General features: G+C 41.1%; 1 protein-coding gene and 1 long non-coding RNA gene across 7 annotated transcripts in view; both read right to left on the bottom strand.

Annotated features, from left to right (window-relative positions):
- Window positions 1-329: 329 nt before the first annotated feature.
- The window catches only part of samd4a (sterile alpha motif domain containing 4A), a 75,051-nt gene continuing 58,800 nt past the window's right edge, over window positions 330-16,580 (bottom strand). For 3 of the 5 annotated variants that reach the window (XM_022673306.2, XM_022673304.2, XM_022673307.2), the window contains 4 exons: window positions 16,307-16,520; window positions 11,152-11,278; window positions 7,286-7,369; window positions 330-1,847 (listed from right to left, as the gene is read on the bottom strand). In XM_022673306.2, coding sequence (XP_022529027.2) covers window positions 1,819-1,847; window positions 7,286-7,369; window positions 11,152-11,278; window positions 16,307-16,520 — 454 coding nt within the window. In that variant the 3' untranslated portion in view covers window positions 330-1,818. The remainder of the gene's footprint in view (window positions 1,848-7,285; window positions 7,370-11,151; window positions 11,279-16,306; window positions 16,521-16,580) is intronic. The other 2 variants (XM_022673305.2, XM_022673308.2) reach the window with 1 other exon arrangement.
- On the bottom strand, window positions 12,701-14,216 carry LOC125781071 (uncharacterized). 2 transcript variants are annotated; one of them, XR_007424177.1, is made up of 2 exons: window positions 14,152-14,216; window positions 12,701-13,682 (listed from the first exon to the last, which is right to left on the bottom strand). It is a non-coding gene; the product is annotated as an uncharacterized LOC125781071 (long non-coding RNA). The 2 variants fall into 2 exon arrangements; XR_007424176.1 differs by lacking the exon at window positions 14,152-14,216 and adding an exon at window positions 14,040-14,104.

The raw sequence follows: 16,580 nt of genomic DNA on the forward strand, positions 1-16,580 counted from the left end.
TTTCTCTGTTCCATCTCTCTCTCTCTCTCTCTCTCTCTCACTCCCCTTTTTCCTTTTTCTCCCCTGAAAATATATGCCCATGTGGGGTCTGTATGGGAAGCCCAACACAGAACCAGTACATTTTGTCCACAGGTTTCATGTTAGTGCAATATATGGAGGCTTAGCAGGGTTGGTTACTGAACCAGAAGGGGTTAAATACAGGTATTTTATTAACAGCACCATTTACTCCTTCTTATTTAATGTTATTTTTTTATTTGTATTACTTTCTACATTATAGATTAATTTTAAAGTCATCAAAACTACTAAGGGACACGTACGGAATTAGACGTCCTCTCAGATAAAGAATTACAGGCTGAATTATCTACTGTTTTTCTCTGAACTCTGTCTTCCTCCGGTAATTTTAGTCCCGTCCGGACGCACATCTCTGAGTTTCGTCTCCTCACGTTTTAAATAAAATAGCTATTTGTCCACGTTTCCGTGTTTCCATGGAGATCCACATAAAAAAACACAACAGCGAGTGGAAATGGAGGAGCTACTGAACTCCTAGAAAGCCTAAAAACTCACTGTTCCTCCAGTTTTTTCAATTGCAGTCCGGATGCAGGAGTTGTATCACTAAAGAGTAGAAATGTGAAATATTTTTTTCACAGACATCCCCCTAAGAAACTAATCCTGTACAGATAGAGCTTTAATCATATTTATTTATGAAGGTGACCCAAGTTAAGGTGGAACCCACCTGATCTTTAATATGCCATCCATATAAGCCCCATATAAACCCCATATAAGCCCCCCAATCCCTTCTCCTTCTGATTCTGACCTCCACCTGCCACCTTCACCTCCTTAAACTCTCCTCAAACTCTTAATTAGCTTCCAAAACTGCACCAAACACACAAAAATAAAAAAATTTACGAGCACGCTGGCATGTAAACTGGGTAAACTGGTAAGCTGGTAGCTGCTGATGCTGAGGATGCTGCTGCTGGTGGTTACTAAGATGGTTCAGGGCTTCCTGTACCCTCCAGAGTAGCACTTTTATATGTAAACAACAGCGTTTATCAACACTACAGAAGCTCCATTAGATCCCAAAGCTTTGTTCAGACCGCTCCAATCCTGGCGTCTGTTAAATCGCTGCTTTAAAAATAAGGTTTTTGGTGTAAAAGACAAATAAAAAAGAAAATAAGAGCTCTGCTGCAGGTTCTCCCAACGTTCTCCCAACGTTCTCCCAACGTTCTCCCAAAGTTCTCTCCCGTTTGTAGATGATTGAAGGGTTTAGGACAGTCTGAAGATCCTCCTCTTGGCAATTTCTTTATTTTTCTTTTAAAAGAAAAAGGTGATTATCTCCCAAAAACAGAAAAAAGTTAAAGTTAAAAATAAAAGCCACGTCCCCGTGTGAAAAAAAGTTTAGGAAAGCTGCTCCTCAATATGGTGATATGGTGAGTGGATGCTGCTGCAGTGTGGATCATCACACACACACACACACACACACACACACACACACACACACACACACACACACACACATACACACACATACACACACATACACACACATACACACACATACACACACATACACACACATACACACACACACACACACATACATACATACACACACACACACACACACACACACACCAGCCACTCACGTCGCTCCCATTGGCTGTGTGTTGATGGTAGACAGGTGAGGTGAAGGCAGGTTAGGGGCGGTTTCAGGACAGAAGGGGGGCGTTCCCAACCTCAAGTTGACCCCCAGATGACCCCTGCCCCCCCTACACTAAACTCTGCATGCTTAACTCCGACATCTTCTCCTCCTCCTCGCACTCAGATAGTGGACGTCCGATCAACGCCATCTACAAACAAACACACAGAAAAACAAGAAATTAATAACAGATCACTGGAATTTTCTTTATATACATTAATTAACAGTACTTACTACAGAGAGTCTTAACTAATTATTGACACTATTATTAGTTAAGACATTAACTACTACAAAATATTTTAACTAATGTCTCAGATTAGTATTTATAATATTATTAAGCATGAAAAATTAGTTTATGTCTATTAATTTATAACTAATTAAGACACAACTTAACAATTTTACAATGTTTATTACTGTCAAAAGTACTGTTATTTATGACCCTTATTGTAAAATGTTACCCAATTTGTTTTAAGTTATAACGGCATTTTAAACACCACAGAAATGCTATTTTACAGGAGAAATAAAAACTTTTAATGGCTAGTCTAAGCATGTCATGATATAGGGACATCTAAGATATAGTATTCAAATGAATTATAGCTGTATAAAAGGAAAAGTTATACACAACTATGGAAAAAAAATGAACAGAGCACTTCAGTTTCTGAATCAGTTTCTCTGATTTTGCTATTTATAGGTTTATGTTTGAGTAAAATGAACATTGTTGTTTTATTCTATAAACTACAGACAACATTTATCCTGAATTCCAAATAAAGGTTAGCTAGCTCACTGCTAGCCACAGAGTCCTATAGCGCACTACCCCCAGCCCCCACTCCTCCCCGAAAACACATTTTTCTAAAAGATGATATAACATAATAACTTTAATGTTAAAATATTAAAATGTTAAGGTTGATAAATATAAATTGGGATGTACTAGGCTTCTCCCTATATATGCTCATTAAAATGAATGATGAATGTATTTTACATTCAGAAAGATGTAAATATATTAAAGTTGAAGTTTAGTTGAACTGGAATTTGTCTCGACTTCTCTTGAGTCTCTGCACGGATCATCTTCATGTTCTTGCTGGAGTGTGTGTTTTATGTTTTTGGATACAATCCGGGTTAGCACCCGAACATCCCTTTCAGACAGCTTCCTCTTACAGCGTCCACAGTTAATCCTGTTGGATGTGGTTGGTGCTTCTTGGTGGTATCTCGCCGACATTACCCTGGATACCGTGGCTCTTGATGCATCACAAAGACTTGCTGTCTTGGTCACAGATGCTCCAGCAAGATGTGCACCAACAATTTGTCCTCTTTTGAACTCTGGTATGTCTCCCATAATGTTGTGTGCACTGCAATATTTAGAGCAGAACTGTGCTCTTACCCTGCTAATTGAACCTTCACATTCTGCTCTTACTGGTGCAATAATGTGCAATTAATGAAGATTGATCACCAGGCTGCTCCAATTTAGCCATGAAACCTTAAATCCCACACTAAAATGATGACAGGTGTTTCAGATTCTTTGTGCAACCCCTGTGCTTCATTACTTAACGACTTTGGTTTGCACAGTATATATGGATAAATTTCTGATAATTCAGCGTTTTATAATGCTGTTTATTCACGTCAGGGTTAGCGCGTAGCGGCGTATTAGCTTACAGAGGTGTGAAAGTGTAATAAGACGCATTAGACTGAGAGTCAGCAGCCAGACGGAGGTACAGGGGTCCGCTGCTGACCCCCAGAGGCCCCGCTGAGCTGTGGAGGAGGGGCAGTTCGGGGTGAGAGCGGGGCTGGGGCAGTATGGGGGTAGTTTCTGGGTCGAGTGTGTTACAGGAACACTGCCGCCTCTGTGGGCAGGAGCGTCTCGGGCGTTCCTCAGCTCACCGCGGAAAGGAGCTGACCACTGCTCCTGGCTCCGACTCCCAGCTCCACTCACACAAAGCCGGGCCTGTCCGGCCCACTGAGGCCCTCTGTCTGAGCCACACACACACACACACACACACACAAACACACACACACACACTTTATGCAAAGAAAACCTCCACTCCACATGGGAGCCGTTCCTGTGCGGAGATCCGTCAGCTTTTTCTCTAGCCTCCAGTCACATTTGTGTCCAGTATATTTAGTTGTTCATATCTGAACATGCTTTAAATTCAGTGTTTTATTTCATATTATACCACAGTTAGTTCTGACCCTGCAATGTGATTGGCTGAGAGCTGTTCTACGAGTGCCATTATCAGCCGGTAATGCACTGTAACCGAAGCTCTCCATGTATTACTCCGCCACACACTGAACAGGTAACCTAGTAACGATGCAGCGCTTACAAACCAAACAGCACAGCAGCTACAAACAGAGCAGCAAAGGAACTATTTAACTGGAAGAGTGTTTATAACCAATTATACTGCAGTTAGTTCCGACCCTGCAATGTGATTGGCTGAGAGCTGTTTTATGAGTGACATTATTAGGCGACTATGCACTGTAACTGAAGCTCTCCTTGTATTACTCTGCCACATACATGTAACCTAGTAACGATACAGCGCTTACAAGCCAAATACAAACCAAATGCAATATCATTAAACAACACTGGGAGCCGCTGGATCCCATAGACACAGTAAAAAAACGCCATGTCTTTAATAGGCCGCGTGGACAAGCCCAACAATTTGAAAATACGCATTATTACACATTATCAGTCACTAATATAAGGTTAAGAGTTTTTGTTATTAAAATAAAAGCTTAAATGTAAATGTTTTCCAGTTAATATTGTGTATTTTAAGCTGAATGTAAGCTGGACCCTTGTAATTCCGCAGGTCTCGCCGCTGGGGGCGCCGAATTACTTGAATTTCTTGTCTCTTTACTCCTGGTACAAAAATTTAAGCATCTTCCTCTTGATTATATTCCAGAGGTTTTCAATTTGGTAAAATCAAAGAATCCCATCACTTTTAGTGGTCCCCTTTTTTTATAGAGCTGTATATATACACATACACTTTTTGCGCTGCTTGTTGTAACTGAGTGGAAATAAAAAGTGATGGCCAAATATATATATATATATATATTTTTAATGACCTGGAAAAGTCACTAAATCAAAAAGAGATTTTTTTTTTTTTTTTTACAATTTGAACTACATTTAGGAGGATTTCTCTTGCTGAAGGAGCAGGGTGGATGTGTACTGTACGTTTAGTTGTAGCTGGATCTGTTGCTCAGTCTTTACATCAGCAAAAAGCAACCGGAAAACAAAGAGTTCAGCTCTTTCTTTAAAGTACGGAGTGATTTTTCTGGGAAGTGTCTCGCTGTCTCGCTGACGGCGCAGCGTTTGACCTGATTAGGGAAGAGTTGGGGACGTTTCTCCAGTACAGAAAGTTTTCCTCAGTATAATGACCCATATTCAGTCCTACCTCTAACTGTGTGTTTGTTCACATTCCAGACTCTTTTTAGAGTCGAGGCCAGAGCTGAAGCTGTGCCCAGTCCAGTGTTTCCACTGCGTTACTGTGCAGCACCAGCTTAAAGACACAGAGCCTGAATATAGTTTTTATTTTTCTTATTGTGATTTAGAGTCATAATGAGACCTAGTATATATGGAAGTGTATACTAGTGCATCTCAAAAAACTGGAATATCATTGAAAAGGTACTTTATTTCAGTAATTCAGTTGAAAATGTGAAACTCATATAATATATAGATGTATTAAACATAGAGTGATCTATTTTATACGTTTATTTCTTTTATTGTTGGTGATTATGGCTTACAGCCAATGAAAATGGCTTGAGACCAATAGGTACTTTTAGCAGTGTGGGCAGTGTGCCAAGTCCTGCTGGAAAATGAAATCCGCATCTCCATAAAATTTGCCATAAAAACTGCACTGACTTTAGACTTGATAATAAAACACAGTGGATCAACACCAGCAGATGACATGTCTCTCCAAACCATCACTGATTGGTGGAAACTTCACACTAGACCTCGAGCAGTTTGGACTGTGTGTCTCTCCACTCTTCCTCCAGACTCTGATCCCTTCATTTACTTAAAATGAAATGTAAAATTTACTGATGATCAGTGATGGTTTGGAGAGACATGTCTGTCATCTGCTGGTGTTGATCCACTGTGTTTTATTATCAAGTCTAAAGTCAGTGCAGTTTTGTTTTCCCACAAAATCTTACAGCACTTCATATCTTACAGCTTCCCTCTGATACTGACAACTTTTATGGAGATGTGGATTTCATTTTCCAGCAGGATTTGGCACACTGCCCACACTGCCAAAAGTACTGATTGCTCTTATATAATATTTATAATATTTTCTGAGACACATATTTTTGGGTTTTCATTGGCTGTAAGCCATAATAATCAACAATAAAAGAAATAAACGCTTAAAATAGATCACTCTGTGTTTAATAGATCTATGTAATCACTTTCACATTTTGAACCAAATTACTGAAATAAAGTAACTTTTCAATGATACTCAAATATTTGAAATGTAGCTGTATAAATCTCTGCTCAAATGCTCCAGAACACCCCCATTTTTTCTCTTTATTTTTGCCATTTAAGCTCTTCAGGTCTAATCCGTAACTGAAAATTGTACAAAATACACTGTACAAAATTTATTAAAAAAAAAAAAAAACCTGAAAAAACATTGTTTAAAAAAATTTTTAGCAAAAAAATGGTTAACAGCTGGCTGCGCTATTTTTTAAATTTATTTTAATGTTTTTCAGTTTAAATAAATCTATTGTTTTATTTAACATGTTAATTTAATAAATAAGATTTAAAGCTGAGAACAGTCTATATAGTAATAAATAAATATGGAATCAATAAATGTTAACAACAATTTCTCAGGAGAAATTATTTGTTAATAAAATTACATCAGAGAGTGTAATCTCTCTGTAAGCTATACAAATGTATTTAGGCATCAGCAGATATATACAGCTCTGGAAAACAACAAGAGACCACCTAAAAAAATGATGAGTTTATTTGAAATAACCGAATTAAAAACCTCTGGAATATAATCAAGAGGAAGATGATCACAAACCATCAAACCACCAAACTGAACTGCTTGAATTTTTGCACCAGGAGTAAAGCAGCGTAAAGTTATCCAAAAGCAGTGTGTAAGACTGGTGGAGGAGAACATGCCAACATTGTGATTATTCCACGAATTATTGATTTCTGAACTCTTAAACCTTTAAGAATATCAACTTTTATAGCCATTTCTCATTTCTGCAAATCATTTTCTGTAAATAAATGCTCTAAATTACAATATTTTAATATGGAATTTGGGAGAAATGTTGTCTGTAGTTTATAGAATAAAACAACAATGTTCATTTTACTCAAATATAAACCTATAAATAGCAAAATCAGAGAAATTGATTCAGAAACTGAAGTGCTCTCTTCATTTTTTCCAATGCTGTATATACACATGTGTATAATCGGATATCGGGGCATCCCTAAGAATTTTACAGCTATAATATTAACCCTGGAGCTGAATAATTTTTTAAAGAATAATTACAAATTAAATCATTGTGAGGTAAGAGTCACATTCACTTGTAGAGGATCTGAATTCTGTAATTTCAGCTTTTTATGAATCAGATTGAGGAGAAAAAGCAGCAGTAGCTTCTTACCTCCCAGGGCGTGTTCAGTCATACTGAGACACAGAGACTCCAAACGGTTATTAATGTCCGGCTCGGTCACCGGCACCTGCAGATCTGCAGAGAGAGACAAGAACGTAAAACAGATGTTACACCACAAAACATCTGGGACAGAGTTTCAGCATGATGAGTTAAAAACACTCAAAATCTAAAACGCTGCCACTATGATCATCAGTTGCCGGAGCCCCGAGAGAGCACAGTTGGTCTTGCTCATTCTGGGTTGGTACAGTACAGTAGATAGCGCTCTTTCTTTCCCCTCATCACTCCTAGGGTGATGTGGATCAGCACAAGGCTGCATCTGTGAGCTGATGTATCAGAACCAAGTCGCTGCGCTTTTTCCTCCGAGCGAATTTGATTGCATTCAGTGAGAAAACCGTAACGTAAGTGAGATCTGGATGTTGGATGAGATGATCACCACACCATCACAGCACACAAGTTATTTATGATTTATTTAATTTATTTACTAAGTTTATTTATTTACTACGTTTGGTGTCCCAATACTCCAAAATGACACAGTTATATCACTTGAAACATATATCTTGAAGAATTTAGTGGTGTGATATAATAAAATATATATAAAATTTGATATTCCTGTTTTATAGGACTTCAGGACTTTTTTCTTATTATCACTGGAAACATAATACATACAATTATTCATATAGGACTCCAAACACTTCTAAAATGTTATACTGTTCTAAAGATAGGTAGAACAGGTAGTTGTTGTGTTTTTTAGGTGTATATTAGTTGATTAGACCTAGTTAAATTATGTTTATTACCACCTTCAGACAGCCTGTCACTGTTTTAGCTCATTTTAGTTTTTTATGATCTTTGGTATGTTTTAAGTTTCTTTCTTTATTTTTATTTATTTCTTTATTTATTTTTAGTTAACTTTTTTATTAAAAGTTTTTAATGTTGGTTTGTTTTAGCAGTTTTTTTTTCCACATTTCTTTCTAGTTTCTTTCTTTTGTTTTATTATTAATAGGTATTGCTAATTCATATTTTACCCTTTTATTTGTTTAGTTTTTATTTATTCATCCGTAGTCGAATTTTTTATTAGTTCTATTACCTTTTTTACCTATGATTTTATGATTCCTACTCTTAAATTATTATTTTTACCTTATTTGTTCTTAACATTTCTTAACTTTTAAAAAAAATATTATCCTTTTTTTAAATAATTCTTATACCTTTTTAAAATGCTGTTTTTTTATTACTTATTTTACTCTATCTACTTTGTTCTTGTTGTTGTTGTTTCTGTCAATCCCTTCTCTATGTAAATGCTCGGCTGCATTGTAAATGAGGGCCACCCTCAATGTTCTCCGAGTTTAAATAAAGGTTGATTGAGATTGATTGATTGACATCGTTTAAAAGCGCCCACAAGTTTTTAATGCGAATAGCGCAATTTACTCTTCCCGTATAATGTACCATACAATGCTCAGATCTGCTCTACAGAGACTAGATAATCTGTGGGGTGTAAAAGTGTGGGACGAGCTGCACTAGCACACAGTGGACGCTCTCTCTCTCTCTCTCTTTCTCTTTCAGAGGGACGAGTGCGGGCTGGACCAGCCTCAAGTTCTCTGGCCTTTAGCTGCTGAGTCAACAGCACAGGGTCTTCAGAAATCCCTGTGTGAGGAGCGAGGAGCTGAGTTAGCCTCTCGCTGGACACGCTGCACGCTCCACAGGCTATTTTAGGGGAGCAAATCCTCTCAGGCCCACCAGACTCCGCCCCCCTGGATTCCCCCAGCGTTCGCCCGCACCAACCCCTCACTTTAATCAATCTGATAATCTGACTGGCTGGAGAACGGAGGCCAGACTGAAACTTTAGCTTTCAGCTCTACAGCCTGAACTCTACACACCAATACAGCTCACACACACTTTCATTTACACACTTCTACACTGTTCCAACTCCAGATTGTTTGGTCTGAAGGTGCAATATGTACTTGTATACAGCTTAAATATCTGAAATGGAAAAAATTTAAAGTGGCCAAAATTCCCCTGTTGAAAAACATTGAAAACTAAATTCTGCATGCTCACAGAACTCATCATGTAGTTTTTATGCTTTATGAATGCACTCCTCCTCCGCACTGCTCTCCAGTACTGTCTGTGTATGAAGGAGGAGCTGCTGCCACTGACACTGATCTTAGCAACCACCCAGCATCCACTTAGCAACACCATACCAACCACCACACATACCATAGCAACACCTTAGCAACCCCCTTGGATAACTGTACACTATTATATAACTAGTAGGATAATGCTTGCGAGAACTATATAGAAAGGGGTCATAAAGAAAAGAGAAAGAAATGGAAAGTAAGGTAAACTTTACGAAGAGGAGAGAGAAAGAGAGACAGAGAGAGAGACAAAGAGAGAGACAAAGAGAGAGACACACAATGAGAGAGAGAGAGCACGAGAAAGCAAGAGATAGTGTCAAGAGAGAGAGAGAGAGAGAGAGGAAAGAGAGAGAGACAAATAGAGAGACAACACAATGAGAGAGAGAGAGGGAGAGAGAGAGAGAAAGAGAGAGCATGAGAAAGCACGAGATAGTGTCAAGAGACAGAGAGAGAGAGAGAGAGAGAGAGCAAAAGAGAGAAGGACAGAGTGAGCAAGAGTGAGAAATAGAGAAAGACAAGTGTAAAAGTGCAACACAATGAAAGAGAGAAATTTCAACATAGACAAAGAATAAGAGTGTAACACAGTGGGTGAAAGAGAGAGAGTAAGGGAGCGAGAGAGAGAGAGAGGGCATGGAAATTGTGCCAGGGCTCCGACGCTGTGCTATACAAAGACACTCATTGTAACAGCTGCCCTTTCCCTTCACACACACACACACACACACACACACACACACACACACACACACACACACACACGAGAGGTGCTAGATCACTCCAGTTCTCTGAGAGACGATGGGTTCACACACTCATGACAATTTCCTCCGAGAGAGAGCGAGAGAGCGAGAGAGAGAGAGAGAGAGAGAAAGAGAGAGAGAGCGCAAGAAGAGTCACTGTGGAATGTGTGTCAGTGGAACACTTGCAGCTGACACACACACACACACACACACACACTTCACGTTTTAATATGTATCCGTCGATCAAACCATCTATCCAACGATGTAGCTATCTATCCATCCATCCATCTATATTCAGGGGTTGGGCAATGAAACTGAAACACCTGGTTTTAGAGCACAATAATTGATTGTGGTGACGGACAGTTCTGATGGAAACAGGAGAGTTGAGGTGCACATTAAATTCTGCGTGATTTGATCAGCCGTGGTTTTATGTTTTTTGGATACAATTCGGGTTAGCACCCGAACATCCCTTTCAGACAGCTTCCTCTTACAGCGTCCACAGTTAATCCTGTTGGATGTGGTTGGTGCTTCTTGGTGGTATGCTGACGTTACCCTGGATACCGTGGCTCTTGATGCATCACAAAGACTTGCTCTCTTGGTCACAGATGCGCCAGCAAGACGTGCACCAACAATTTGTCCTCTTTTGAACTCTGGTATGTCTCCCATAATGTTGTGCGCATTGCAGTATTTAGAGCAGAACTGTGTTCTTACCCTGCTAATTGAACCTTCACACTCTTACAGCTCTTACTGGTGCAATGTGCAATTAATGAAGATTGATCACCAGGCTGCTCCAATTTAGCCATGAAACCCAAAAATCCCACACTAAAATGACGACAGGTGTTTCAGTTTCATTGTCCAACCCCTGTGTCTATCCAACCAACCAACCAACTACATTTGTATGTGTAGCTCAGTAATTATGACCCATATCAGTGTAAATATAATGAGTGTGTGTTAATATTTCATGTTTAATATGGTGATGATGGTGAGCGTCTCTTACCTGACTGCTGGAACATGGCCATGGTGTGGGGGTTGGTGTGGACGGGGAGGGATCGAGTCCGCTGGACTGAGCTGTGGGTGCGGCTGGGCATGCTGTTACTGCCCCCCGGGTTCGCAAACCATAGACCCTACACACACACACAAATATATAAACATATATATAAACATCACTATGTGTATACAGACAATAACTAGCGAATAATCTAATTTTGTGAGTTGGCTCAATGCTAACTGATGGAGATACACCAATCAGCCATAACATTATGACCGCCTCCTTGTTTCTACACCCATTATCTATAGTTTAATCAGCTCCTCTGATCATATATATTTATATATATATATTTCACTCTGTAGTAGTATAATTTGTTGTATCTGTTTCTCTGTATACTTTATTATTCTTCTTATTTTCATCCTGTTCTTCAATACTCACAACACGTCACAACAGAGAGGGACCTCCATGACCTTTATAACCTGTCAATCTTACACTCGTTCACCCTCTCTCTCTCTCTCTCTCTCTCCTTTTTTCCTTTACTCTCTCTCTCGTATGTTTCACTCTCTTCCCTCGTTCCGCCCTCCTGTACTGAGAGAAGGAAAAACAGGAAATGCCTGTGCACTGTTCTCACTGCCTCTCTCTCTCTCTTCTCTTAGTTTCTCTCACTTTCTTTCTCTCCTTTTATCTCTCTCATTTCTCTCATCCCAGTTTCTTTTCTCTCACTTTCTTCCACACTGCTCTTTTCATCTCTCTCTCCTCTTCACAAGATCTCTGTCTCTAAAATTAACAGTTTTGTTTTATTCTATAAACTACAGACAACATTTCTCCCAAATTCCAAAATGAAATGCAAATGAAAAATGTCTGAAATAACGAAAAGATGCAGAGCTTTCAGACCTCAACTAATGCATAGAAAACAAAACAAGTTCATATTCATAAAGTCTTAAGAGTTCAGAAATCAATATTTGGTAGAATAACCCTGGTGGTTTTTAATCACAGTTTTTTTCATGCATCTTGGCATCATGTTCTCCTCCACCAGTCTTACACGCTGCTTTTGGATAACTTTATGCTGCTTTACTCCTGGTGTAAAAATTCAAGCAGTTCAGTTTGGTGGTTTGATGGCTTGTGATCATCCATCTTCCTCTTGATTATATTCCAGAGGTTTTCAATTCGTTTTTCTCTCACACTCTCTCTCTCTTTTTTTATTTGTGATATGTATTTTCTTCTTCTTTCTCTTTTTACCTATTCTCTCTCTATGTTGACATATCCTTTCATCTTTCTCTTTTCTCTTTCTATCATCTTTCATTTTTTCCTTTGTTTAACTCCCCCTCTTTTTTGCCTCCATCTTCTCTTTTTCTTCATCCTTTTTCTCTTTTCTTCCACAAATTTTTCTCTCAACTTTTCTTCTCTCTTTCTAGAATTTTCCCCCTTTTTCCTCCTTTTTTTTTCTTGCTCCCATCCCCCTTTCTCTGTCATTTCCTTCTCCCCCTTTCCTTTTTAACCTCTTACTTTTTTCACTTTCCCTCAGTCTATTTTTCTCTTAGTCTCTCCCCCCTCTCTATTTCTTTTCCCTCTTATTTTATTGTTTCTTCACTCTTTTTTCTTTCCTTTTTACTCCCACATTCCTTTTTTCTAATGTTCTTCCACTCATTTCTTTCCTCGTTTTCCTTTTCACCTTTTCTCTTTTTTCTTTCTCTTTTTAACCCCCCTTTTTCAGCACCCTCATTCCTTTTCTCTCTTTCTCCCGCTCTGTCTTTACTTTTTTCCTCTCCCCATTTCTTTTCTCTCCTTTTCTTCCCCTCTTTCTTTCCTCTCCCCATTTCCTTTTCTCTCCCTTTCTTCCACTCTTTACTCTCTCTCTCTTTTCACCCCTATACTTTCTTTCTGTCCCCTCACTCTCCTTATTTCTCTTCATCTCTCTCCCCTCTCTCCTTCTTTTCTCTCTCAATCTCTCATCTGTTTTTCTTGCTCACTCATTCTCTTGTACTTTCTTATTTTTCTCTCTCTCTCTTTTCCCCTCTTTTTACTCCTCCACTCCCTCTTGCTCTACTGCCGCTCTTCTCCCTCAGCATGACTCATCTCCACACACACACCCCATACCCCTCCGTCCACAGGCGTGCATGAGTGTGTGTGTGTGTGTGTGTGTGTGTGTGTAGTTTCCTGCTATTGTAGTGATGTTAGAGTGAGTGTTAGAGCAGACGGGCTGCAGGGGGCGGAGCTATCTCCGAACCCGAGTCCTCCATTCAGCGCTGATGATGCAGCGGCTCAGGAATGCTCTGAACTGGCTGGAACTGACCTACGCAAGCTCCGCCCATAAGCGCATTCATCCATAGCAACTGTTGCTAGGGTGGATAAGCAGAACATCGGGAAAAAATCCCATCGTTACGTAACAGCGAGTTTCCAAACTCCCAAACTGCACTGTATTAAATATTCAGGTTAAAACCAGCAAAATACTCAAAAATCTGTAGTTCTAGAATAATTACAGACTGTAGTTCTGGGTCTTTATTTATAAGGACCAATCCCATTTCACCACTTAACCCTACCTCTTACCCTTACCACATACCCCTACCACATACCCCTACCCTTTACCACATACCCTTTACCCCTACCTCTTACCCCTACCCTTTACCTCTTACCCCTACCACATACCCCTACCCTTTACCACATACCCTTTACCCCTACCTCTTACCCCTACCCTTTACCCCTTACCCCTACCACATACCCTTACCACATACCCTTACCACATACCCCTACCACATACCCCTACCCTTTACCACATACCCTTTACCACTACCTCTTACCCCTTCCCTTTACCTCTTACCCCTACCACATACCCCTACCACATACCCCTACCCTTTACCACATACCCTTTACCCCTACCTCTTACCCCTACCCTTTACCTCTTACCCCTACCACATACCCTTACCACATACCCCTACCACATACCCCTACCACATACCCCTACCCTTTACCACATACCCTTTACCCCTACCTTTTACCCCTACCCTTTACCTCTTACCCCTACCACATACCCTTACCACATACCCCTACCACATACCCCTACCACATACCCCTACCCTTTACCACATACCCTGTACCCCTTACCCCTACCACATACCCCTACCACATACCCTTACCACATACCCTTACCACATACCCCTACCACATACCCCTACCACATACCCCTACCCTTTACCACATACCCTTTACCCCTACCTCTTACCCTTACCACATACCCCTACCACATACCCCTACCCTTTACCACATACCCTTTACCCCTACCTCTTACCCCTACCCTTTACCTCTTACCCCTACCCTTTACCCTTACCACATACCCCTACCACATACCCCTACCCTTTACCACATACCCTTTACCCCTACCTCTTACCCCTACCCTTTACCTCTTACCCCTACCACATACCCTTACCACATACCCTTACCACATACCCCTACCACATACCCCTACCACATACCCCTACCCTTTACCACATACCCTTTACCACATACCCTTTACCCCTACCTCTTACCCTTACCACATACCCTTACCACATACCCCTACCACATACCCCTACCACATACCCCTACCACATACCCCTACCACATACCCCTACCACATACCCCTACCACATACCCCTACCCTTTACCACATACCCTTTACCACATACCCTTTACCCCTACCTCTTACCCTTACCTCTTACCCCTACCCCTTACAACATACCCTTTACCCCTACCTCTTACCCTTACCTCTTACCCCTACCCCTTACAACATACCCTTTACCCCTACCTCTTACCCCTACCACATACCCCTACCCTTTACCAAATACCCTTTACCCCTACCTCTTACCCCTACCCTTTACCCCTTACCCTTTACCACATACCCTTTACCCCTACCGCTTACAACATACCCCTACCCTTTACCACATACCCTTTACCACATACCCTTTACCCCTACCTCTTACCCTTACCTCTTACCCCTACCCCTTACAACATACCCTTTACCCCTACCTCTTACCCTTACCTCTTACCCCTACCCCTTACAACATACCCTTTACCCCTACCTCTTACCCCTACCACATACCCCTACCCTTTACCAAATACCCTTTACCCCTACCTCTTACCCCTACCCTTTACCCCTTACCCTTTACCACATACCCTTTACCCCTACCTCTTACAACATACCCTTTACCCCTACCTCTTACCCTTACCTCTTAGCCCTACCCCTTACAACATACCCTTTACCCCTACCTCTTACGACATACGCTTTACCCCTACCTCTTACCCCTTACCCCTACCACATACCCCTACCCTTTACCACATAACCTTTACCCCTACCCCTCACCCTCACCCCTTAACCCCTACCCCCTACCACTTACCCCTAACCCCTTACCCCTACAACATACCCCTACGACTTCTACACTTCTCTACATCCAATCACAATCAGATTCTCTCTATCTGGATGGAGAGATTTATCTGGATAGGGGTTTTAATGAACGATGAGAAGCCGGAATGAAAATGAGCTGAAATGAAACAGTATCTGTAGTTCTATAATAATTACAGACTGTAGTTCTGGATCTTTATTTATAAGGACCAATCCCATTTTACCCATTAGCCCTACCCCTTACCCCTACCCCTTACCCCTACCCCTCACCCTCACTCCTACCCCTTAACCCCTACCCCTTAACCCCTACCCTTTACCACATACCCTTTACCCCTACCTCTTACAACATACCCTTTACCCCTACCACATACCCTTACCCTTTACCACATACCCTTTACCCCTACCCCTTACAACATACCCCTTACCCCTACCTCTTACCCCTACCTCTTACCCCTACCCTTTACCCCTTACCACATACCCTTTACCCCTACCTCTTACCCCTACCACTTACCCCTTACCCCTACCCTTTAACCCCTACCCTTACCCCCTACCACATACCCCTACCACTTACCCTATCCTCTACCCTTTACCCCTACCACTTCTACACTTCTCTACATCCAATCACAATCAGATTGAACGATGAGAAGCCGGAAAGAAAACGAGCTGAAATGAAACAGGAGTAACGAGGCTGATTTTATTAAAATGTAAGGAGTAGAAAGTTCAGATAATTGTGTGTGTGTGTATATGTGTGTGTGTGTGTGTGTGTGTGTGTATAAGTGTAAGACCCACCTGTCTGCCCTGTTTGAGGCTGGTTGGCGTGGAGCTGGAGCTGCGGGGGGTGTGTGTGTGCCCGAGGAGCCCGGCGGTGCCCAGCAGGCCGAGGCGCTGCACAGGGAGGCTGCGGGAGGGCACCGGGAACTGCCTCAGATTCCTCCTGCCCGTCACCCCGCTGCCCACACACCCCGCACTCGGGAGAGAGTTCGACTGACCAAACCCACGACTACTGTAACACACACACACACACACACGCACAAAAGGTTTTTAATAAGCTTCTTCTGCACTT

The sequence above is a fragment of the Astyanax mexicanus genome, chromosome 14, assembly GCF_023375975.1.
Source record: "Astyanax mexicanus isolate ESR-SI-001 chromosome 14, AstMex3_surface, whole genome shotgun sequence".
NCBI classification, from domain to species: Eukaryota; Metazoa; Chordata; class Actinopteri; order Characiformes; family Acestrorhamphidae; genus Astyanax; species Astyanax mexicanus.